Source organism: Molothrus ater, chromosome 1, assembly GCF_012460135.2.
Source record: "Molothrus ater isolate BHLD 08-10-18 breed brown headed cowbird chromosome 1, BPBGC_Mater_1.1, whole genome shotgun sequence".
NCBI classification, from domain to species: Eukaryota; Metazoa; Chordata; class Aves; order Passeriformes; family Icteridae; genus Molothrus; species Molothrus ater.
The window spans coordinates 45353548-45378591 of record NC_050478.2 but is presented as its reverse complement, the minus strand read 5'-3'; the positions used below and the strand labels follow the sequence as shown (position 1 = coordinate 45378591).

Here is a 25044-nt window from a genome sequence, read left to right as displayed (position 1 = left end):
GAAACCTGAACTTGACTTTCTCCTGTAGATGCTCCATGTGTTTCTGTAATAGACTAGGCAGACTGTTGTGAATTTTGGGAGGTTTAGCTTTTGCTCCTTCCTTGTACTTTCAAGCTTATTTTCCTTAAGTTTCCATAATTGCCAGCAGTGAAACTGTTCGTGTGTAGGAAGAGCATTGTGATGACTTTTGTTTCTGGATGTGTATCTTTATTTACTCTTAACAGAGCCGAGGGTTGGGGTGGAGCTTACAGGAGGTGGAGAACTGGTTCCGTGGTACCTCAGTGGAGTGAATGTTAAGAGGTGAAACTCATTCAACACAAACTTCTTATGCAAATTGGAATGCTATGTTCTGGACAAAAGTTTTTGGATGAGGATTGTGTGGGAGAGAGTCAGAAATGGTAGTCAGGTATGTCAGATGTTGGATGTCATTTGTTCAGCAAAGGTACAAGATCTTAAATTCCTGGAACTCACTAGAAGGCTGCAGACAAATCACACCTTGGTTATCAGTGTTATTTCATTCAGGAGTGCTGTTTTCTTACTGGCTTCCTGAGGTTGCTAAGGCAGGGCCTGGGAAGGAGGGGAGAGGAGGGCAAGGAAGGCTGAAAAGTGCTGTTGGAGCTTTTAGTTATTTAATCCTAGTCAAGGCCTTGTTCATAACAACAGACTTATCTAACAGTTTCCCAAAACAAATGTAATTCACAGATGTGTGGCAGCAGCTAGGGCAAAATTGAGCCCATCTAATCAGTCAGTCTGTGCATTTCCAGTACTTTTTCTTGTTTATAGCTTAAACTGTTTCTATCTTCAGTGCAGAGGGGAAAAATAAGATTTGCATTTTGATTCCAACTTCATTTGAGCAACTGATTTTTAATATCAGTAATCTCCCTCTAGTTATTTCTAAGGAGCCACTTGAAAGGGGACCATTTACAAAGTAATCAGTACAAGTAACCCCATTGTTCTTTTCAGTATGTACTGTGATAGTGCAGGAATAATGGATGCTCTGCAGGGAGACCATAACACTTTCTGTTAAAGCACTCGAGTGAAATTTTCTCTTCCTGCAGCTGCCACACTAGAGTATAATTTTTATTAGTGTATGTTATAAATTTATCATGTGATTTAGTGTGTTTCCTTAGCTGTTACGGTCCTTACAAAATACAGATTTTTGAGTCTCTGAGTGTGAGAAGTATTTCCAGGTTAAATAATACCATGCAGGAATATAAATGTATGTAATTGAGGAAAACTTAATGAAATGTTATTTTGTGTGTAGGGTTTTTTTTCCAAGACTTAATATTGCCCATCTGTTTACTAGTTACGGTGTTCTGATTTCAGTACAAATGTATCCTTGTTTAGACCCTCTGAAAGGGGGAGAGAATTTTGCTTTTTTGTTCTTATACCCATGCTGAAGGTGAAAAACAGGTAGAGAAAAACGGTGCTGGTGCAGTGTTCCAGCTTTGTTGCAAGACTTTTCTGGAGCTTACTCCCAGAAGGTCTAAACACCTGATCTTTGTCTTGACAGTTTAAAGACTGGTATTTGAGTCTTGCAGGGAGTTTCTAGAATACTGTCATGTTTGTTGGAGCAATAATGTTATTGGCTGGGAATGCCAGAAAACAAGTTGCCGAAATACTGAGTGTAGCTTTAACAGCAAAATACGATTATCTGGACAGGTTCCAGAGATTAGAGAGAGCCTTTTTCACATAGAAATTTCAAGACAAGTGTTGTTCTGGTTCTCAGTGAAGCACCGAACATAGCATGTTGCTGCACTTGCATATGGACTTACATCACACCTGCTCTTGCGTTTTCTTGCTGTTTGTCTTCCTGTTTTTCTTATGTTGTCTGGGTGTTCCTGTGTGTCTTGTTCTTCAGCAGCTGCTTATGTGTTGTAGCTATTATATATATAAAGTCTTTCAAGTCTTTTCCCAAGTCTGTTTTTCTGCAATCCCATGATAATATTTTCTTTTCCTAGTAGGGAGAATTTGCATCTTTCCTTACACTGCTGATAACCAAAAGCAGTACCATGTGCCTTTAGCTCCTTACACAAAATGTTTGCTTAAGTTTTGGGAGAAATGTGCTCTTCTTCATTCCTTCTGTGGCCAATTCCATCTTGCTGGGAACATCAGTATCTAGCGTGGAGGGACTTTGTTCCCAGTTTGAGGCTGAGGCACTGGGGAGCAGCAGTGTGGTCAGTCCTTTAACCCAGGGTAACTTGAGTTTTGTTTTCTGTGTTTTCTGTAAAGGGCGCTAGAGGTGCCAGCTGCCAGTCTGTCAGTGAGGAGCTGGGTGTACAGTGGAGATGAAAGTCTAGTACAGTTATAGTATAAACTTCTAATAATTGCTGTTTTGTTTGCTATCAGTTGATTTCAAATTATGGTGTTATTAAAGTTCCAGGTGTTATTAAGTCAACCAGGGATGTGCAGCCTGTCTGTATGACCTGGCTCATACAGATGCTGGGTTACACAAAACTTTGACCTGGCTGACATGAGAGAAAGTTGGTGAGTGAGCCAAGGTGAATGGACTGTGCTTACTGCAAGTTGGGATTGGCAAAAATACGGATGTTTAATCAGCTGTTAGTAAAAAACACAGTACAAGGACTGACACTTTGCTACTGAGCAAGGTGCAGAGTGCACACCACTGGGCAAAGTGCAGAGATAGGCAGCTGCTCTGTGAAGAGTGTAGGGGTTTCAGTATTTGCTGAATTTGTCAGGTTAAACTAATGTTTAAGAAAAAAGAAAACCATCTTTCCTGGTATACACTGTTTGGAATGGCTTGAATTGACCATTTGTTCCTTTTGTGTTCTGCAGACTTCTTGAAGCCAGCTCTAGCGAAGACAAGGAGTTCCATCTGTGCCAGCCAGCCCCGGTCTCCAGTGCTGGTCCCCCTGATGGCACATTGTACGAGCCTGTGAAACCTGCCAAGCTGGACGCCACAGCTTTGCACGACTGCACTTTGGCCGCCACCGTGCCTCCCTCGGAGCTGTCGAGCCATGCAGTCCTAGCCCGCGACACAGGCATTCACGAGGAGCACTATGTAAGCGAAGGCGTGGAAGATGATGTGCCAGACTGCAGAGAGTACAGAGATGCCTGCACCATTACTGGTAAGCAGTCAAATCCTTTACCTTGGTGAGCATGTATGTGGTGGTGTAGAGTTAAGCTTCTGTTCTTAAGCTCTTGGTGGGGTATCTGCTTCATGGATGGTGTTATCACTGTTCTGCACAATTTTTCTTCTTTAAGTGATTTCCCGGGCACCAGGATTTTCAATGACAGCACTTTGTAATATTTAAGGTCCTTGCGAATAGGCCAGACCAATGACAGCTGTGAAACCAGGTTTGCAATGCAATTTTTTGTATTTATGTACTAAGGAAATTGAACCATTTGAAATTTTGTTTGGAAAATAACAAAGGTCAGAGATGAGGATAAGGAAACACTGCACCTTAAAGTTTATGGAATGCTTGTCCTAATGTTCAGCATAATTTAGAATTCCATCTTTGTATGAAAATTGCTTTCTCATATGAAGAATGTGAGAAATAGGGATGGGAGAAATAGGATCTAACATTTTTACTGTACATATTTTTGCTTTTCAAACCCATTTCATTTTTTCGCATTTGTTCTGGAACAGTAGAAGTTAATGTATATGGAATAGCTTCTTCTGCATGCTTTATGAAAGGTTGAACACCCTGTTATAGATTCACACAAATAAATGGAATATGTATTGAAGTATGGTATTTTAAACAGAACTGGAATCTTAGTGCTGTGGTCAGCTGACCCATTTTTTTTGTGTTTGAATAATCACTGTAACTCAGTTTAGTCATGGTTATGGCCATGAAATGACAGGCAGCTTTCATTCCAAGTCTGTGGTTTGTTGGCTGAGCTGTGAGGCTTCTCTTAGCCTAATGTGACCTTGTGAGTTCTAAGTCCGTTTGGGAATATTTGAGGACATAGCTGAGTTTTTAGAAGGGAGAAATGAGATGTCTGAGAAAAACAGCAATAAGACTAAGACCATTCTAATTGGCAGCCAGATACTTTTATCCTGAGTTACTGTCAGCCCTTTCTAGAATTGTCCTTAAATCAGAGAACTAGCTAATGGTGACTGTCAGCAGCTGCTTTAAGCATGCCTTAGCTTAGATCAGCCCAACAGCTGTGTAGTTACTAAGGGCTGATATTCTGAAAAAAGAAAAAGAAAATAGAAAGAAGGGCAGAGGTGCTCTCAAGTGCACCCTGATTTCTGTGGGAAGGCAAGCAGCAGTATTAACACTGGAGTCACTTTGTCAGGTATGCATCTACATAAAATAAGTATTTTGTTTAAATAAGCAAACTTACTTGCCATCCTTCCTTCCTTGTTTTCATGGATTTAGAGCTCCTTAACTGGTTAGTTCAAAAATGGTCATCCTTTTGACTTCCATGTAGTTAGGTAGACTAGAAACTGCTCATTATATAAATGCATTCTGGGTAATATAATTCTGTTTTCCAGGCCCCTTGTAGAAAGATCTTGCAATCTGTTCTGCTGGTTGTGGCTCGTCTCCCCTTCAGCCCCTCTCCCCCCTCCCCTGTTAACCTTGTTTTTCTGTTTCTGACAACAAGCCAGGACAACCAACTTCTTTCATGAATCAAGATGCCTTCTTGATTATGGTTTCTTGAAAGGCAAGACAAACTCACTTTTTAACATTTAAAAAGTTTTTATTAAATGGAGGCCAGCACATGTTCTTGCTACTTCACATTCCTTCAAGCCTGATGTAGTTTCTGAATCTCTTTCTTCTTGCTTATCTGTCAGCCAAGTGCTGTTTACAGATTGGTCCTCAATTGCTTTTTAAAATGGATTTGCTATTCTGCGGTGTCAGATTTGTACTATTTGTGACCTGAGGAGAACATGATGTGGCTTACAGTAGAAATAGCAGTGGTTTTCTTGATTGTTTGGTTATCCAGGGGCTTTTTTGTTGTTTATGGATTTTTTGAGTTTCAGCTTTTTGTTGTGCATTTTGAAGGTGTTGGAGGGCATAGGCTGGAAGTAAGGAAGCCCATTCTGATTGTGCTAAGCATATATTCTTGGATATAGGGTTGGCTTAAACATTTCTTGTCTCCAAACCATCTCAGAATTGGGCTTGAACAGATTGAACAGATTTCTGTGGGAGTGAAACTAGAGGTGTTTTAGGCAACTGGTCTGCATAGAATCCTTGCTGTGCTTTTGTGTCAGAGAGGAGGTGAGGGTTACTTTTTAGTTAGGTCACACCTCTCTAATTGTCCTACTGTGCAATTCTGTTGGCATAACAGAGGCAATAAGCACTATATGGCTGGATCCAGGTGACAGAAGCAGTGTGGTGAAAAATTTCCTTGAGCCAGTGTCTGAGAGAGAACAGCACCCTATAAGCGCCTTTCCCACTGAATTTTATACTAAAGCACCATCCAAAGCTCATAGGTGCTCTAAGTGAAGCTTTATGCAGGTAAATGCATATGAAGTAAGTGCTGACTTCAGCACAGAAGGGCAGATGCAATAGGATAGTTAATCCTTGAAAAAAATTGTTTGTGAATGTTTTAAGAGTATTCATAATTTTTATTATGAAAAATAATAACACATACTTTGTGTATAGTGGAGCACATACTCTTTAAACACTAAACCTGAAAATTGACTCAGTAGAGGTTGTAATAGATTTTTTGGTTTGTAATATTTCGTTCTAGGTTTTGTTAGCAAGATTTAGGAGAAAAGTTCAATGTCATCTGACTTCAAATTTTCTATTGATTATGGAGCTCCTGCAGGTAAATGGGCAGGAGACTCAAGCCCTGAGGTTGGTGGACAGTAGGGCAGCACTGTATGGAAATGGCATGGTGCTGCTACATGTGGGAGGCACCTTTCGTGTCCTAGTTGGTTTTTTTTTTTTCCTTTTAACTTTTTTTTTTCTTGCTGCTCTCATCTTATGAGAGTGTAGAGATAGGAATACGGATGTAGCACCATCTAGTGTTCTTTTTGCTAGAAAGGGAGTGGAAATGCTTTTCAAGGTCTGTCTGTCTTTTCTGTAATTGCAGTGCAGATCTAAATACTGTCAGTCAGCTGTTCATGAAAACAGCAACTGGAGTTGGGGGCTTTCTTCTCTAACACCACCACCACAAACACCACCATCCCCATCCCATTTTTTGTAGAGCAGGAAGGGCTGTAATCTTGACATGAAAAAGCAGAGTATCTCTGAAGTGGTCAGTAGTCCCAATTTATGAATTACAAAAGCCTCTTAGTCTGATTGCCTTTTTCTTATCTGTTACCTACTGTCTGACAAATCCTGTCCCTTTGGAAATGGGGAGTACAGTGGGGACGGAAGTCAAATATCACTGGATATTACTCTTGTGATAGCTGTCTGACTGCCAGAATATTTTTGTGAGGCTTTTTGATTTTTTTTTCTCTTAAAATATGCTTAACACAGAATCCTTAGACATCTTCAGTAAGTTAACTTTGTCTGGTTTTGCATGTCTGAATACTCACAATTTGCATTGATTTTGGTATGCTCTACTTTGTAATTCAATAGCTAACTGCTTAATATGCCATGTAGGTTTCCTTCATCCTTCTCTGGAAACAGAGAGAATGAATGGACTGTAATTTAAATTTCCCAGCTCCTTCATTAGTTTGCATAATTCATTTGTTCATTGTACTAATTACTCTTACAAAACACATGTAGGAATGTGTTTTCTGGCTGTTCAGGACAGTTTCCTGAGGGCTGTTGAGTTATTGGGAAATGCTCTGTGGTAATAACCTGTTCTGTGTCTTTGTTTGCAAGTAGCACAAGTAAGTTTTGGGTTGGGTTTTTTTTTTTTTTTAATTCCTAAAAACAAAGTTACATTACTGGAGGGGTCAAACAAAATGTTTTTTTTTTTTTCTCAGCAGGAAGGTGTCAGTGAGAAGAGTTGGTAATGTTTGACCTTCCTTGTGGGTTGTGTAACTTGCATGTTACTGCAGTGACTGCAGTGGAAGGAGTCATAACACCCAGTGAAACTAACTTTCTCTTACTGCCAAGTCTCATTCACACAATCTCCTAGCAATGTTTGGGTGCAGAAAGTTTTCTCTGGGTTTTCATTCTATCTCTATCTTTATTCATACTTTAAATATGTTCCCATACGAAAGAGATTCTGTTCTCTTACACTAAATTACCATCTTCATGGCAGCATCAGCCCATTTTGATAACTGACTGATCCTACAGATAACTGGTCTTGTTCTGACCATTTCTTTATGTAATCACTTTATTTTAAAGGATATACTTAGGGCCCACAGAATTTCCATTCCATTGTATGTGTGCCCGCCCCCAAGATAGGTGTTTTTGTGTTGAAAGGCTGAATTTCTATTCCTTCTGTTTCAAGTGTGATAAAGCATGATTACTCTAAATTAACTCCATAGGGGTTTAGGTATTACAGGTTGTTGTGAGACTGCTTTACTGTTGTTATGCAGGTGATGGGGAGAATGCTGTACCTGTGGCTGTCCTGTTCTGGGTATGTGAGTTACCACCAGGCGCAATGTGCTTGCTATTCTGAGACTGTTCAACAGGGTGCTCTGGTTGATTTTAGTACCTGTTACAGGCCTGCTGGTTGACTTCTAAGCTTTAAACGGTTTAAAAAGTATTGATAAAATATTAACAGTTTTGAATTGCTTCCCGTTATTTGAATCTCTCTGAGTTCTGTTGGGGTTACCTTTCTCTTTTACTGTTGTGGTTACATTTCTCTTTTAGTGGAGCATAACTTGCTCTAGAATTTGCTTCTTTTTCTGCTCCTAGTTTGGGGTGGGACTTCCACATTTTTCTCAGTTTTATCAGTATGAGAGGTGTTAAATGCTGCTTGATGGAGCTGGAACTCAAGCAGAGAGTATAAGAAAGGATCTGCTGTGTTGGACCAGCCAGCTCAGGACTGTGTTTCTGACTCCAGAAACTGCAGGTACTGGTATGGAGATCACGTACTCAGCCACTCTCAGTAGTCTACTCTCAGCATAAGTACCCCCATCATGCAGAGCTATTTAGTGTTGGAACCTGTCCATAGCTTTTCTTAACTGGATCTGCTGATTGTTTTACCCTGGAAGTTCATGGCTGCTACTCCTGTGTGCAGTGACACTGATCTTGAAGTTTCTGTCAGTATTTGTCCTAGTTGTGCAGGATTTTGGTGAATATCAGTTCTTCTTTCCCCTTATGAAGTTATCTTCATGATTTTGAAAAACCTTCATCTTTTTTACACCCCTGTCTACTCCTCTCCCAGCTGTCTTGGTCTCTCATTTAAATAAAGCTATGAGAATGTTGGTCCCCTCCTCAGCCCATTTACTTGATTGTAAGTTATTGTCACCAGTCTCATCCTGTAAGCTTGGTCTAGTTTTAGTTTTTTCTCCCTCTTTCCTGATGCTTCTCTAAGCAGCAATTTCTAAATTCTGAACAATCTTCCTTTCTCTAAAGCATTCTGAAAATGCCAGTCCTGTTAACATGAGATAGCTCCTTTGGCATTACTAGAACAATTTTATGAGTCTGACTATTACTGTCTAGCATACTCTGACAAAATGATCTTATTCTCTGTGCATGCTACATCATTGCCTCTATTTTGAATTTTATGTCTGGCTTTTGATAGGTTCTCAGTCAACTTCATGCCGATTCTTCCCCCCTGCCCCCCAAATATCCTCCTACAGTTGCTTTCCAGCTCTTATCCTTTTCAAGTTACCTGGTGGTTTTTTCTGATTCCTCTCCTGTGTCAGGTTGTCACACTACCTCTTAATCTGTATCTTGGTCATATGTTTTTATTTTATCAAGGATTGTCTTTTTATGGTTTGATGGCATTTCGTTCGTTGGTATTCCCTTAAGCAGAATTCTGCTGTGCTGTCTTACTTATTTATGCTTTCTAATATGATCCATGTTTTTTAGTGTAAACTGTCAATTCTGAAGTCACTATGAAAGCAACTGTTGGAATTACAAGTCCAGTGTGACATTTTTAAAGGCATTCTTCTTAGATTTTCCTTGTTTTGAGAAGCACTTATTGTTCCTAATTAAGTACTTTATTCAAAGTAGGGGTGCATGAAAGCAGTAAATGTTGATCATTGTTCTGGGTTTGTTCTTTGGAGAAAGTACTGAAGGCAAGTGCCTAGTAGATTTTTTTTGTTGTTGTTTGCATTTTTTGTTTTCCTGTTGTGGTGCAATGAATAGTGAGGAAGACTAAATAGCTACGTTTGATTATTGGTGTGTTTAGATATGTGAAAATAGCTTTCATTCCATAATTTAGTTCCATAACACATGAAGTCCATAACACATGAAGTTCAGCTTTACCTTTCTCCCTCAATGTATGTGTGTGTGTCCATAACGAAGCAACACATTTTTCACTGAAAGTAAGCATCTGTAAAGAGCAAGCTACATAAGATTTAATTCTCATGTTTTGCTTGTGATGCTGTGAAAGCTTTGACAGCCGTTGTTTAGTGGCTGGCACATTTTGTAGCTGGGCTGAACAACAAGGAAAAGCAGGACAATTGCTTTTCAGGGTTTTCATACTCAGTGATTTATCAATGGGGTTTTGAGACATTTGCAGTCTCTCTTGGCAGCTGGAAGATCCTAATGGTTAATGAATATGTTTATTCTCACTGCTGCTGAACAGTGCGTTGCCAGCATGCCTTTGGTATGTGAATAGCTTTTGTTCTTAGTCTAAAAGAATAGCCATGGTGGCAGAGTTTCCTTTTATTTTCTGTTTAATGTAAAAATCATGACTATGGGTGCATTTATCTACAGGGAGAAATATTAATTTAATAATATTTATATAATAATAATATTAATATTTAATTTAATAACCTTAATTTAAAGCAAAGTTCATTTAATTGTATGACATTGTGTACTGTAGGGTCCTAATACTTTAATGGACCGAACCACCAAATCTGTCTCAGGTTTTATTTGTAACAGGAATGTGTATGTAGGATGGAACCAAAGCAGGGAGAGTTCAGCCTGATAAACAATGGCATTCCTCACATTGGAACTGTGGAGTTTCATCTTCATTAGCTTTGACATTCTCAACTTTATCCTAGTCTTTAGCTGGTGTGTTTGGCCAAGCCGAAAAGAGGTTGGCATGGAATCTTTTGTTTTCCTGTGGAAGCCAGGATTTTGTGCAGTTTTTTCCATGTTCAGAGGCAGAAGAACCACTGCTTAAACACCTTTGGTTAAAAGTGTGCCAGAACTTGCAATTTCAAATCATGTCATGCCATACCAGTCAAGTTACAGAAGCTGCTATGGCTGTTTGAGGAGTCTGAGTTTGAGGTATGAGACAGCTTTCATGTTGAAGGGCTTTACTTCCAGATGTTTGGCTTTGCAGCCAGTAGTGAGACTTCAGATGTGTAAGGATGCTAAGGCTATCTTTCCCTTTAGACAAGTCAGTGAATTGGATTTTATTTTTTTTCTTTCCCCGAGAAGCTAACTACTTGCTTTACATTGAAACATATGTCTTGAATTCAGCAGTATTATTTGAAAGACTTCAGTACAGTTTCAGTACATTCTGGGCATCCTGGAACTGACATTGAATAGGAATATGGTAATTCCTGGGGTTTTGCCTATTGCTCTGTACATATACATGTAATTATTAAATAATGCTCAGGAAATACTTGTAATTGTAGACCTCAGTCAATACATAATGACTGTGTCTTTGTGGGCCTATAAGAACTCAAATAATGGATGACTACAGGCCATGTTTTCCTCTTCAATAGTGTAGGTAGCAGCCTAATTGTGTGGTAGAACTTTCTTCCCTCTGCTTTTAATTTTTATGTGGATCTGTTTGTAGTGATAATGATGAGTTCATTCCATCACTGTCTAAATAGACAGAAAGCATGGGGAAGATGAGGCTATTGGGCTGTTACAAGCAGTAAGGAAATATCTGCTGGAAAAAACATTTATAGAGAGACCATCCTTCTTGCTTCCATCATTGGAATATGGTTAGGCTTGTAGGCCTTCTGAAAAAGGAGACTGCTAATGTTGATCTAGATTAGGTGGCTAATCTCTGTGTCACAGGGAGCAAAATTAGGAGTCAAAATCTTCTGGTATTTGTCATGGAATAGCCTCAAGTTGATGAACTTCAATTTCTTGTGTTACATGTGGCTGGACTTTAGCCTCCATGCTGTAGCCCTTGTCTGCAGAGAACCTTGCTTTTACTTAACTAGGATGGCGCCAGTACTGGAAGTGACCCTATGCAGGTATTGTGTGCTTTTTGTTCTTTGGGATTGTTACTTATTGACTGTCCATTCTCAAAGATTTAAAACAGAGGAACTTAAAAAACTCAGAGCTAAGTGTCAAGGGTGAGTGTAATATGTGTGTGGGAAATACGATAGGACTGAAAACCAAAGAGAGGAGTATGTGGTCCCACGAAGTAATGTAGTAGATTTCTTTATTCTTCCAGCTTTCTTCAGAGTTTCCTTGTTTCTCTTGTCTCTTTTTGTTACTGTGCTTGTATCTACTTCTGTTTCCTCAGCTGCCTCAAAAGGTAGTGACAAGTTCCGATGTTTTAGTTCTTTTAAAAGAAGATCAAGATTTGCCTGAGAGTGCTACTGAGGCATATTTTGTTTTTTTCTTTTGTTTGTTTGCTTTGTTTGTGTTTAAGAAGGAGAGGATATTTAGGCTGCCCCTTTCTGGCTATAGGCTGAGCACTAGCTGCTGGGGTTTGATGTGGTGGAGTTTCCTGGAAGATAGTCGGGGTAGGCATGTGATACAACCCAATGACCAAAGCTTGTGTTTTGAAGGTTGGCAAGCAGCCCAGCACTTCCCTTAGGTCATACCCAGAGTGGAGTTGTTTTGCTGCACACCCTACTTTTGTTCAGCAGTTGTTTCCCTCTGCTCAGAGGAGGCATTTCTGGGTAGCACAGCCACTTAGTGCTGTTTGCAAGGTGTTGGCTTCCATCAGAACTGCAACTCAGGGGCACTGTGCTGTGGTAATGATACTCTCTCTGGGTGGTTTTCTTGTGGTCTTTTCTGTCATGACTTGTGTGTTCTGGCACACCCCTTCTTGATCAGAGCCCTGACCCTAGCATGGTTCCTGGCAGGGCTGGGTTTGTGAGTGATTGTTTTTTCCACTTGCAGGAGTGGACTGAAAGCAGGAAACTGGCTGGCAACATGTCCTGTGGGATTTGAGGGTTCGGGTAGTAAGGCAGTGCTGCCGGCAGGCGGCAGTTTGTCCTGCCGGCAGGTGGCAGTTTGTCCTGCCGGCAGGTTCTCTGGAGACCTGGGAGTGCTTTTAACCTTGGTGGGGGGAGCTCTGTTCACAAGCAAAGCAGTAAAACCATGGAGATAGGGATAGTTTGAAGCAGAATGCAGACAGGCAGAAACTATACCTTTTGTGTTCTTTGTGAGGACTGTACTGATAGGCTGTTTGCATTGTTAGCCCTGCAGTAAAGGCTCCTGCAGACACCAGGCTCTGAGGTTTGTATAGTTCCTTTTCTCTTCGTGTTTTCTGTATGTTTTAGGGTGTTCTTTGTTGGCCACCACACTCCCCACACCCTTGTCCCTTCTCATTGTTCTAGCTTCATTCTCTGAATTTATCATTAGTTCTAATGTGAAGCTTTAATTGAAATTGAGCAAGTGCTCCTTCTTTATCAGTCACACTAGGTTTTCCTTTCCTACCTCTATAGCCATGAACAGGTGAAACCCAAAAGCCTGGTAGGGAATAGAGTTTGACAGATGAGATGATTTTAGGTGACCACGTTAATAGGAATGAGATTTTCAAAGCTGTCTATCTGTGGTTCGTGTTGAACTTAGCTGGAATTGAAGTTAGTTTGACTGAGGCTGACTTGCTTGTTTGTGAGATGCTGGCATAGTTCCACCCCTCCAAGTAATGCTGACAGCTAAGTACATATGTAACTTCATGGGAAGTGACCTAATGTATGAGTGCAGGATGCAAAGGACAGTGGGTGACCACCCTACACAATGCCTTGTGATCTCCATGTTGTCATGTGCAGAGGGGGAAGGCATTCCTTGAGGAGTTGTGCTGTCTCCATACTGTCAGCTCCCATTGTTTTAGATTTTTCACTTCATTTTCTCTATGATCAACTCCTTGCTCACTTGTCAGCAGAGGAAGGATGGAAGTGTGCATCTGAAAATAAGCAAGTGTACTCTTATCCTCATATGAACATGGTTGTCCTGCAAATTCTTTCTTTCTCTCCATGTGAAAAATTAAAAAAAAAATGGGGGAAGGAAGAAGCCATCCTCCCACCCTCACTTCAGTTCCCACAGTGAAGAGTTAGTTTACTATATTTAGAGTATTTAGTATATTTAGAGTATTTAGTATGGGCAGAGATGTGCCTAGAAGAAAAAGAACTGATGAAATACTCAAAGGTACCTAAATCAGCAAGCATAATAAAACTTCCTTTAAAGAAATGCTTCCTTGCTTCCTTCAAGCAAGCTGAAATAACCAGTGAAACTTGAGTGGCTGTCTTGAGAGGCATGGGTTAGGGGTTTAGTGTGTCCAGAAGGGGAAAGACACACCAGCCAGTCAAATATCATTGTATGAAAAAATATGAAACATGTTAGTAGGTAATCCTTTAAAAACTACCCAAGGGATCCTGAAGTGGAAGAAATATGCAGAAGAGAGCTCAGCTGGAGTGTTCTGCCTGTTTTGCATCTTCTTATGGAAAGAGAAGATTAGAAAATGTAACAAGAAATTAGGCAGGACAAAAGTCTTTGAAAACATTTGTTTTAATCTCATTTAGAAAACCGAGAGCATAAGGAGGAATGTTGTAAAAAATTATTGCAAAGCAGACTGAGCACCTTTTTCATTTCCTGAGGAACAGGGCATGGAGAAATACATATTTGCAACAAAACAAGTGAGGTGAGGTGTTCATACATTTAAGCTAAGAAGAAACTAAAGCAGTAGAACATATTACTTTCAAAACTAGTATGAAAAAGAGTGAAATTTATTCATTTTAAAAATATTTAATTATTTCTATGAAGTGCTGAAAGCTCTGGAGTTACAAGAGCATAAGCAAAACCTTTAATGATCCATTTTACTGAGAATTTACTAAGAATCATGAGTTTACTAAGAATCATGAGTTCATAACTTATTAACTGTTTAAGTTGCTTTTTAACTGCTTGTAGAAATTTTTTTGCCAAATGTATTTTCCAAAAAAATGGAAGTCGACAATTGCTTAGATTACAAGCCCCAGAATCCATAACAGCAACTCAAAAGGATATGGTTCAGCTATATTTTGTTGTATCATTTTAAAATTAATTATCAGTTAATTGTTTTAAGTGTAAGGTGTTACATTTTTCTCAACAAAATGGAGGTACCACCTAGGAGAAGAGGAAGTGCTTTTATATTTGTTGGATATCAGTTAACTTAATCATAGTTCACAATCACAGATGACTTCTTGGGTGTTCTTACTAGAGAAGTTACTTAATTGTTTATCTTTGCAGTTCTAATCAGAAAGAATTTAAAAACCTCTGTGGAAGCACAATCAGGGTCTCATAAAAAATATACCTGGTGTTTGAGGATGGGGGGTAGTGTTAATCTGCATATCTTCTCAATACAAATATGTGCATCTCAGAAAAGGGAGGGGAGGAAAGGTGAAGGGGGGAGAGATTGTGTAACTGTAGCACTGAGAATATTGCCATGATTTAAGTGGTGAACCAATGTCTAGTCATGAACAAGTATAATTATGGTGTTCTGTTTTTCTAAATAGGCAATTGCATCAGAGCCTGTTCGTATTTCCTGCTGGTGCACAGATTTTAAACTTGCAGTAGAAGTTAATGGCAATAGCATCAGAACAGCGTCATAAAAAGTTGCCTTGCCAATTACTCATTAACATCTTTTCCGGTTATTAGCCTTTTGAATTGCTTAGAAATGCTCAGGATTTATTATATGGTAGAGTAGAAGAATTTTCTTGGTTGACTTGTTTTCCATGATAATTCTTATTTCTTTACTGCCTGGCCTTCATATTCTAGTAAATTTCTTTTCCATAATAAAGCTGTATGGGGTTTTTTTCTGTGTGTGCATGAATGAGGGGTCTTTTTTTCTCCTCACATTTTATTGGGCACTTCCTTTGCATTCAGTTTTCACTAGTTTTTGGGATAAAACAAGCCAATTTACTTATCTGTACAACTGAAACTTTCTCATCTCATCTATAAAGTCTGTTTCTTTTGGAATCCTAATAAAAAAGAGAAAGACACTAAAAGTTTGAACTTTTCAGTTATTATTTCTTTGTTCCCAAGACCATCATCTTGGGCTGTGTAGATTCTTGCAATTTTCTGAAGAGAAAAACAAACATTTCGGCCAGGAAAACTCTTCCAAAACAACCCCAATGAAAACATTATTATCTATTTTCTTGAGATTGAGAGCAATTAGGTAATCCAAAGATAGATGTAGAAAAGAAAATTATTTTATGTATACATGTACACAGAGAGATTTTTGATTGTCTAGTAGATGTCAGCAGGTGTTTTTCAGAAGATCAGTTGTCTTTTTGCACTCAGATGGTCGCAGGCACTGAGATGATGCTGTCAACCATTAAAAAGATAGCCAGGGAAAAAGAAAGTCTGTAGTTACAGGCTGGCTGTCATCTTTCAAAGCATGGGGAGCAGATCTTGTTTCTCTGTGTAAGCCAGTAATCCCTCTGAGAAGGTTGCAAGGACCTCTTAAAATTATGCGTGATTCTCGCGTTGCACAGAGCTCTATAAAAACAGATGCGCTTGTGGGCATCTAAGTGCAGGGAGGCTTGGAAGACACTCACATATGCACAACAGCTAGCAGAGCAGTGTGGATGAAGGCAGAGGAGAATAGCTCCTGATAGGTAATAGCAGACTCCTTGAACCATAAAGTACAATGCAACTTTCCCAAGTGGGTTATAGTTCTAGTTATCAGGGCTTTGTGAAGTATGTAGGCAGGAGATTGACAGTATGAGTTCATCTTGGTATTGTCTGCCCTGTTGTCTGATAGAATAGTAATGTTCTTGCAATTTTTAGTGCTTGGGATGCTTTTGGCAATGTAATTTCTGGCTTAGAAAGGTAAAAACCAGGTAATTAATGATGTATAGAGAAGTATGTGTTACTTCCCTGTTCTCTCCTTCCTCCCTTTCTTTGACAGAGGGGAGCTCCACTAAGTTGTGGTGGAATTGCAGGTCTACCTCAATCCAGCAAGAATAAGTTTCTCTTACAAAAATTGGTGCCTTCATCAGGAAGCAGCAAGAGCAGGGCTGCCTTATGGGCAGCTGAGAGGATGGGAAGGGCACAATCCTTGTTGGCACAGCCCAGTCCCTTTGTTCCCAAGCAGAACAAGGGTCCTGGCAGCAACAGTTCAAATTGACTCCCCAGGGGTCGATCATCAGACAAATGCCAGCAATCCAGGAAGCCTGGACAATGAGTCAGTGTCAGCAGGGAGCAGAGCTGGGCACAGGCCTGCTCACAGCACTGCACAGGGCAGGACCAGGGGCTGGGGTGTACATGGGACTCCTGGCAAAATGTGCTGGCTGGGGACCATGATGAGCCTGGTCATGGCAGTGTAAAGGTACATGGCAGTACTCAGGGTCTTGACAGTCTTTGCTGTTTACTCTTGAGTGAGTCTTAGCAAGAGTTGCAAGAGCTATGACACTGGTTAAAGTGGGAGCTCTGGTGTATTGCTCTTCCAAAAAAGGCTTAGATAGCTCTTCCTTACTTTGTGTGTGGGGGTAGGGGTTGTGCTGGACGGTGGTGTTTTCTCTTCGTACTGGTGTGGAAATGGAAAATGTGCAGATTGATGCACTAAGTATTTACTGAAAACATACCCCGGGTTGGTCAGTTTCTTAATAAATATTTAGCATGACCTTGTATTTAATGGTATATGATAATTAAACATATATTTAGAAGTATCGTGACTGTTTTGCGTGTTGACACTCTCTCAAAATTTTTCAATACAATATAATACAACACGAAGGTGCCTCAGGAGATAATCTATTCTGACTGCTACTAAAGGCAGGTCTTTTAGAGTAAATGCTCATGATGTTGTTTACTTGACTTCTAGTCTCCCTGTGCCCCTATTTGATCGTCCTCAAGGTAAAAAAGTTTCTATCTTCAATTGGGTTTTTTTGTGTTAAAACTTCTCAGCTACCTCTTGGCCTAAATTTAAAACTCTAATTTAATTTGTTACATTTTTGCAGTTGTTGTTGGCTGTTAGTATCCATTTTTAGAACTGTATGCAAACTCGATATGTTTGTGAGCATGAGGGGCCGCAGCACAGAATGCAAGTCAAGATAGTGTCAAAAGGTGCCCTGGAAGTTCTGTAATCATCCTTACCAGTATGTCTTAGGTGTGAACTGTGACAGTTTGCTATTGCAGCCCTGGATTTCTGTTTCTTGAGAGAAATCTGCTAGCAGCAAAGGCAAAAAAATAAAGTGGTACTAAATTGTAGTCCAAGATCAAGTTAAGGAGATATGTAAGGCTTGCAAGCTAAAAATTATCTGTGAAATAGAACATCAAAAATGTACATTCCTCTGTGCACTAATGCTTTCTTCATACTCCAGTTGAAACTGGCTCTCTATTCCCCGCCCTACCCCACTTAGTCTTCAATAAATGCCCCTGCTTCTAGAGGTGAGGCTTTTTGTCACTAAGAGAGCATGCCCTTTTATTACTAGTAAATATGATATTTTGGGATAATGTGTTTTAGGCATATCTTCTAAACTTATTCGTATTGAGCTGTTCTTTACATGCAGCAAAATCTTGTTGATATCAAAACAAACTGAAGTTTTTGAAAGCTTGTATGTATAGTACTCAAGGTAACTAATAGAGATTGTTCCCTTTCCCTTAACAGATGTGTGCAATAGTACCAATCTTCCTGAAGTTGAAATCATCAGTCTCCTGGAAGAGCAGCTGCCTCATTATAAGTTAAGAGCAGATACAATCTACGGTTATGACCACGACGACTGGCTTCACACACCTCTCATTTCCCCTGATGCGAATATTGACTTAACAACTGAGCAAATAGAAGAGACCTTGAAATACTTCCGTAAGTCAAAAACTCAGAAATTGTACTGAGAAACAAATAAAATAGGGCTATTTTTGTTGCCTTCTTTGAAGTATCTGTGCAATTCTTTGAAAACTGTGGAGAGCACGAGAACTGTTTGTGATTTACTGCTTTGGTCTCCAAGATTGTTGTAGACAGAAAATGAAGGGAGCATTTAATCAAGAACAGCCATTGCATTTGTGATTTGTGCATGCACCTTTCCACATTATCAAATACTGGAGAAACTGAAATACTTCTTTTTGCTTGTGATCTCTGTCAAAAAGACTGAAGTTTCTGTATCTATGCAGTTTAGAAAGCTTAGACCTCTTTCCATATCCACTTTTTTTGACTGTGTTCTCTGACATGTTGTACTGTTGTCTGGTGGCATTATGTGCCAGCATCACAGAATGACATGAAATCATTTTGCTGCAACTTAAGCTTCTAGAAAAGCCTTTTGAAGAACCAAACTCTGACCATTTGGTTGAGATGGTTTGTCCCTTCGTTCTTTCTTCTGTTCATATTCATACTATCAGACAAAAAATATTTGTGCCTAGAGGGAACATGAGTACAGTTGTGACCTTTGTTGTTATTCATTCCTTTGTTTGAGCCTGTAGATACTTTATCATGGAATGGACTTATGTCTCTGGTTTCTACCACTGTGGATATTGACTTAGATGTGCAATTAGAGAAGACTTTTGTGATTCATCTCCATGACTGCTATGGTAAAGCAATAGCAGTGGATTTACATGGGTTATAGTAGTCACTAGATTTAAGTAGACCTACTGAGGAACTGTAGAGCTTCAGGAGAGATGAGTTACAGGGCTCAGCACAAACCTGGGCTTCATTGCATTTTGAAGCAATTGAACAGTCTCTTTGTAAGGAGCATAGCTAGTAAAGAAAAGCATGAATAATATGAAGAACTGAGTTTCTGATGTTCATGCTTCAATTAAGGGCTCAAGGTATTTTAGTAAAAAACTTATATATGCTTTCCACCTACCCCCAATCACACAAAAATACTGGGAAGGGTGGGGAGACAAGCTGAAGCTGATCTGTGGAATCTAGTGTACTACTGCTGGTTTTGTAGCAGCCTATTAGTGCTGTTACAGTGATGGCAGAAGCTGGGTTAAATAAATATTTTGAAACATAAGGTTTCCAAGGTCTTTAGTTAACCTGATTAGGCCTGTCTCACAAGTAATATTTGTCTATGTGGGTGGACTGTTGCAATAACCATGGGAAAATATTTTGCTAGTGGGACAAGGAACTCAAAAATCCCCATGGCAGCATCCTTCTACCAACTGAGATGATGGTAGGTGTGTGACTGCTGGGGATGGATACAAAGTACAACCTGTGCGGAGGATGAATTGTGAGCAGCCCTAAGGAAAGGATTTGGGAGTGTTGGCTGACAGCTCAACCTGATCCAGAAATGTACACTTGTAGCCAAGAGAGCCAAATGTATCCTGGGCTGCATCGAAAGAAACATAATCAACAGGTCCAGGGAGGTCAAGATCAAGGGCAGTGATTCTTCCCATCTACTCTGTCCTTGTGAGACTCCCACCTGGAGTATGTGTCCAGCTCTGGGGCCTCCAATGTAAGAAGGACATGGACCTGTTGGAGCTCGTTCAGAGGGGCAGAAAAATGATCAAAGGGCTGGAGCACCTCTGCTCTGAAGACAGGCCAACAGGGTTGGAGCTGTTCAGCCTAGAGAAGAGAAGGCTTTGGGGAGACTTCAGAGCACCTTTCAGTACCTAAGGAGGGATACAGGAAAACAAGAGAGAGACTTTTAAGCAGGCCCTGTAGTGATAGGACAAGGAATGATGACTTTAAACTGAAAGAGTGTCAGTTTAAATTAGTTATATGAAAGAAAGTCTTTACTGTGAGGGTGGTGAGGCACTGGAACAGCTTGCCCAAAGAAATTGTGGATGTCCCATCCCTAGAAATTGTCAAGGTGAGGTTGAATGAGGCTTTGAGCAACCCAGTCTAGTTGAAGATTCCTTGCCTATGGCAGGGTGTTTGGAACTAGGTGACTTCTAAAGGTCTTTTCCAACCCAAACCCTTCTATTACTCTCTGAAAAGGAAGCTGTGAACAGCAGAGAAATTGGATATCATAGCTGCCTGAAACTCTGAATACTTAACAATTTTATCTAGCTTTTAGCTTTCAAGCATAATGACTGCAACTTCACCCTGTTGCTGTGGTTGTAGATTTCTTCCAATCAAGTGGCTTGATTGAAAAAAAGCCTGAGTATAATTCCTGTCACAGTGTATATTTTATGCTTTTATTAGGAAATAACTGCTTAAAAAAGAGGAAGCAAGCAAAGAGATTTTCGATAAAGAAATGTTTATTTCTTACTGCTTACAGACAGGCACTTGTGTACAGATAGTAGTTCAGGAAGTTTAAGCAAATTTGGGTCTAGCCTTAGACTGATATCATGGCAACTGACATCTGACTTTACCCTTGTTCAGTTACTCTGAACAAGTCACAGACTCCATCTATACGTGAGAGTGCAAGAACATAATAAATTTGCATGTTTCAAATTTATTGCATTGATTGCAAACATTGGTTTATGGCACAATGAACTATGAAAGTAAAAAAAATGTTTTAAGTAAGTTGGCAGAAAGGTTCTGTGAATTATGTCACCACCACTTTGGGGAGTGTTCCAGGGTGTGACTTCTTGCACAATTTTCAGTGCTGCAATTAAGCTAGTCCTCTTGTACCTGTTTAGTTTGTTTCAAAAACCTCGATGAGGGTGTTCACAACTACTGTAGCTTGTCTCTTTGAAAGTTTGATTTTTCAAATGACTTATGGAAATTTCCTTGCATGTTGAGGTTGATAGTGATTTATAACCTGTTGGTGGAAATGTGATGAGTTTCACATTGTGTTGATCCATATAGCAGAAGAATCAGCAATGACTCTTAGGCATACTGTTGTGGCTTGTTAGAGAAGATTTTTCTGCCTTCCTGTGGCTTTTTTGAGTTTCTCAGTCCAATTCACAACCACAAAGGCTCAGAAATCAGTAAGAATCTTCTGGGCCATGTAACACAAGAGGGTGGACATAAGGCTACTTAGCTCTCATTTTTAATTTTTGAAGATACTGGTAGAGAAATGAACAGTCATATATACAAGCATTTTAATTTATTCAGTGCTTTTTGTGGGGATTTAAGCTATAACACAGGATAGGTAATGTAGAGAATTAGTTCTTAAAATTTAGTTTTCCATTGGGTAAGAAGGCAGTTGGGAGGAACTGAATAGTATTAGGCCTGCAACTGTTCTTTTACATTCTGGAACTCCAAAGCACATCTTGATATTATTTTCTTCAGATGGAAGGCTGAGCCAGTTTTTGCCAAATGAATGAAATAAAACTGATCTTATCCTAAAGCATAATCACATAAATTCAATGTCATCTGACCAGTCTGGTTGAGGCAGAGTGTAGTTTAAGTAAGCCTAATGAAAGTATGATACAGCAAAATGACATTCCTCTCCCTGCCCCCAGATTAGGGGCAGTCAAGCTCACTTTTAGCTGAGGGCTGTGGGGAGGTCTGTGTGAGAGCCAGGCCTAGAGCACAGCTCTCTGTGAGCAGAGCTACCAGAGGCAGTGGGCAGGCACAGCAGTCTGAGTTTTTCCTTGGCCACTTAGGGAGGCTTAGGGCCCATCTGGGAACTCTGAGAAACAGGAAGCCTGCTGCTGTGTGTAAGGTGAAGGTAAGGTGAGCCACAGGCATGTGGGCCTCAGGAAGTCCTAGTGGCTTCTGAGAAGCTGTCAGCTGCTCTTCACCCAAGGGTATCCCTAGCCTTTTTGGAGCTGCTGTTCATTAGGGATGGCCAGACACAGCCAACAGATGTAGTAGTTTCTTTGGAAAGGTGCAAAGAAGGGATCTTCATCTGAGTTCAGAATAACCTAGGTCTTCAGATGTGGTGGCAGTGTGCCACAGGGTGCATTCTCCAGGTTTTGGAGTACCTGTCTCTCAGAGCAGAGACTTTAGCCCAGACAGAGCTTCAGATTGGGAAGGCAGCCCTGCAACAGTCAGGTTGCTGGAAGTGCCCAGAGCTGCTCCCTACCCTGAGGTAGAGAGAGATGGCCTCCTTTCATGCAGGAGGTGTGCTGCTGTGGAAAAGCTGTCACCAGGTGGAGAAGTTGAGAGGAAGTCAGCAGGCTGTGCAGCATCAGGGAGGGTGAGACGTAGGCAGTATCTAGGCGTGGCTGAGACACCAAAGGATCGTGCTCCCATTCAGAGGACTTTGACAGGCTGGAGCCATGAGTCAAGAGCAGCCTTGTGCTGTTCAGCAGAGGGACGTGCGCAGTCCTGCAGCTGGGAGGAACAACCCCATGCACCAGTAGATGCTGGGGTCCAGCTGTTGGAATGCAACCTTGCAGAAAAGGACCTGGGGCATCCTGGTGGACACCAAGGTGGACATGAGCCAGAAGTAAGCCTCTGCTGAAAAGTAGACTGGTGGTATCCTGAGCTGTATTAGGAAGATTGGTGCCAGCAGTTTGAGGGAGTTGTACTCAATGCTGATCAGGCCATGCCTGGAGTGCTTGGTCCCATTCTGGGCTCCCTTATTCTATATTCCTTCAGTGTAATGCATTGCTTTCCTCTCCCAGGAAGCTGTAATCATGTCTCTCAGTGGGTTTTTTGCCTTGTTAGAAAAATAGGTCATAACCATGCAGCTGTAATATTTTTGTCTAGCTGATTGAGCATGGTATTAAGCTCAACTTCATTTTACAAATGTTTTTGCTGTCTCCATGAAAAATATAACAAAAAAAAAAAAAGAGGAGATAGTAAAGTACATTATTTCCAGCTGGTGAACAGTTTGCAAATTTTGTTTCTTTAAAGCTTTATTCTTGATTTTCTGAATTGTTGATAGGGGTGCATTCACTTAAATGTCTGGCTCTTGCTATTATGGTCTTACAGTGTTTAAGTGTGCTCAGTGATACCTTAATTGAACTAGGCAGCTGGTTTTGCAGGAAGGTTGCTGAAGACATCAATTTTGATTTCATACAAATGCAAAAATAGTGCTCTTCAGTAATTATCTGAAGGGAGGGGAGGGAGAAATAATCCTTTCATGTGGAAAATAGCTTTTTGTCATTAAGTACTTTAATTTCATCCAACTGCCCCTGTCTTATGTTAAATAATTCTGTTTCAGTGGGAGAGCAGTTTGACCCTCTGCTGAATTAGAAGAGTCTTTTTCTTGTATCAGGTGAGGTCACTGTGCCCTTAGGATGTGAAGCCACGAGCTGTGTCCCATCTGGAGGAAACACTTTTATGATTTTGAAGCCCTGGATCGTCATCCTGGTTTGATGAAGAAGAGTCAGTCAAATCTGAAGCACCCATTTTTCTAAATACCAGTTCTGAAAGCTGCTGGTAATAATGCCCTCAGTGCTCTAGATTTTACTCTGGGTTCTACTCTTTCCAAGTAAAGCACGACTTCTTGATAAGTAAAAGACTACACTGGAAGAGCTCACTGTCCTAAGTTGCAGAGTTTTTTGTCCTTAATAAATGTGTAGTTACAGGATGACTCCTATTCAGTGTTCTTTTAGAAGGTGAAAACACCAGTTACTCTTCACTTCAGTAAATTATTACAGTTTAGAAATATGTGTGACAGCCCCTCCTTGAAAATCAGTTGGGCTTTTAAATATGCCTGCTTTGTCAGTTTGCAAAGTATGTATTGTGGCAAAACTTGACTGTGATTAATATGCATTACATAGTGGTGGCCTGTATAGCTACTGCTCTGTTAAAAAAGGACTCCAGACGGTGTTAATGGGATGGGCAACTTTATCCTGAGTGGTGGTGACTGTACTGGTGACTGTAGAAGATGATGATGTGATATGGTGTTTAATTATCTCAACCATCCTGAGCCTGTAGCCAAGAGAAGAAATGTGACCCAGAGGTAATCAAATGGGAGGTAATCCATTGCAGCTTTCTTGGAAATACTCCATCTAACTCCAGTGTTCAGTTTTAAAAAGCATCTTTACAGAACTGTAAAGGTTTGGAGAAAAAAGCTGAGAATGACTAAGCATGAAAAGACAGGATTTTTAGTGGCATGCTATGTAATGACATTCTTTTAAGACTTTATTTGTCAGCAGAGATGACTTGCTGCTGCTTTGCCCCTTAGCAGTGCAGTGCCTGCACTACGGTCTTGAGTGTGCTGCTGGGGTAGGTGAAAGTACCTTTGTCAAAAATTCTCTTCCAACAAAGGGATGGATTTGTGTGGTTTTTACAACCGGGTAATTTGGGCATGTCAGTTTAATGTTGACCTATAGCATGGATTTACTTCAGCAAAAAGGAAGGAGAGGCTCTTGAGCTTTTCAAGCCATCTTTTCTTGCTAATGAAACCCCTTTGTAACCACAAACTTAAGGAATGTTCACAGTTGGCTGCCAGAATTCTTTTTCAATCTGTATGCTTTGCCCTGTGGAGAACAGATAAAGGGAAGGGTTTGTTTAGTTAGAAGTAAACATTAAAAAATAGAACATAATTTAGCAGCTGAAAGGGAATGCCAAACAAATGTGAATAATTGTATTTAGATTTGGAATAGGAAAACGCAGCTTCCTTATAGTCACAGACTTATTACCCTAAGTCTTTTTTCTGCCCCATTGTATATGAACTTTTAAGTAAGTAACACAGTTAGTACCCCAACCAAATGTAGTGTTGCAATCTCCAGTATGGAGATTGGAATACACAGAGGTTCAAAGTTTGTAGAATCAGTCCACCTGGAAAATGTACTGTTCTAATGAGTTTACTATAAAATTAATCTGATTCACCCCTGTAGGAAGGAAAAGTAGGGCTGCAAAGGTTGAAAGTAGTTTCTGAAAGTGTGCAGCTGCTTTTTCAGCTTTGTCACAAATTCCCATTCAACTTGACAACCCTTCCAGCTTTATAGGGTACAATTTCTCATGTAATTGAAGGGATGCTTGGGAGTGGATACCTAGATATATAGTATTCCATCTGCCCAGGGTTTCTGAATTCATGCTGGGGAGATAATACACTTATTTCATATTTTCAAGTCTCTTGAGGAGTTCTAAAATCGTTTGGCCGCACAAGTGATTTTCTCCTCAGAAAAGTAATGCCTTTCTGAATTACACCAGTATGTTTCCAATCAGATCTGTAAAAAAAAAATCAATAAAACAAAAAGC

General features: G+C 40.2%; 1 protein-coding gene across 3 annotated transcripts in view; it reads left to right on the top strand.

The window, feature by feature from the left end:
* The window catches only part of TRAK1 (trafficking kinesin protein 1), a 125928-nt gene that overhangs the window by 42683 nt on the left and 58201 nt on the right, over nucleotides 1-25044 (top strand). For all 3 annotated transcript variants that reach the window (XM_036378789.2, XM_036378788.2, XM_054517245.1), the window contains exons 2-3: nucleotides 2797-3089; nucleotides 17725-17919. Coding sequence is in view for 2 of the 3 variants with exons in the window: in XM_036378788.2 (XP_036234681.2) it covers nucleotides 2797-3089; nucleotides 17725-17919 (488 nt within the window). In the remaining variant the exon portion in view is untranslated. The remainder of the gene's footprint in view (nucleotides 1-2796; nucleotides 3090-17724; nucleotides 17920-25044) is intronic.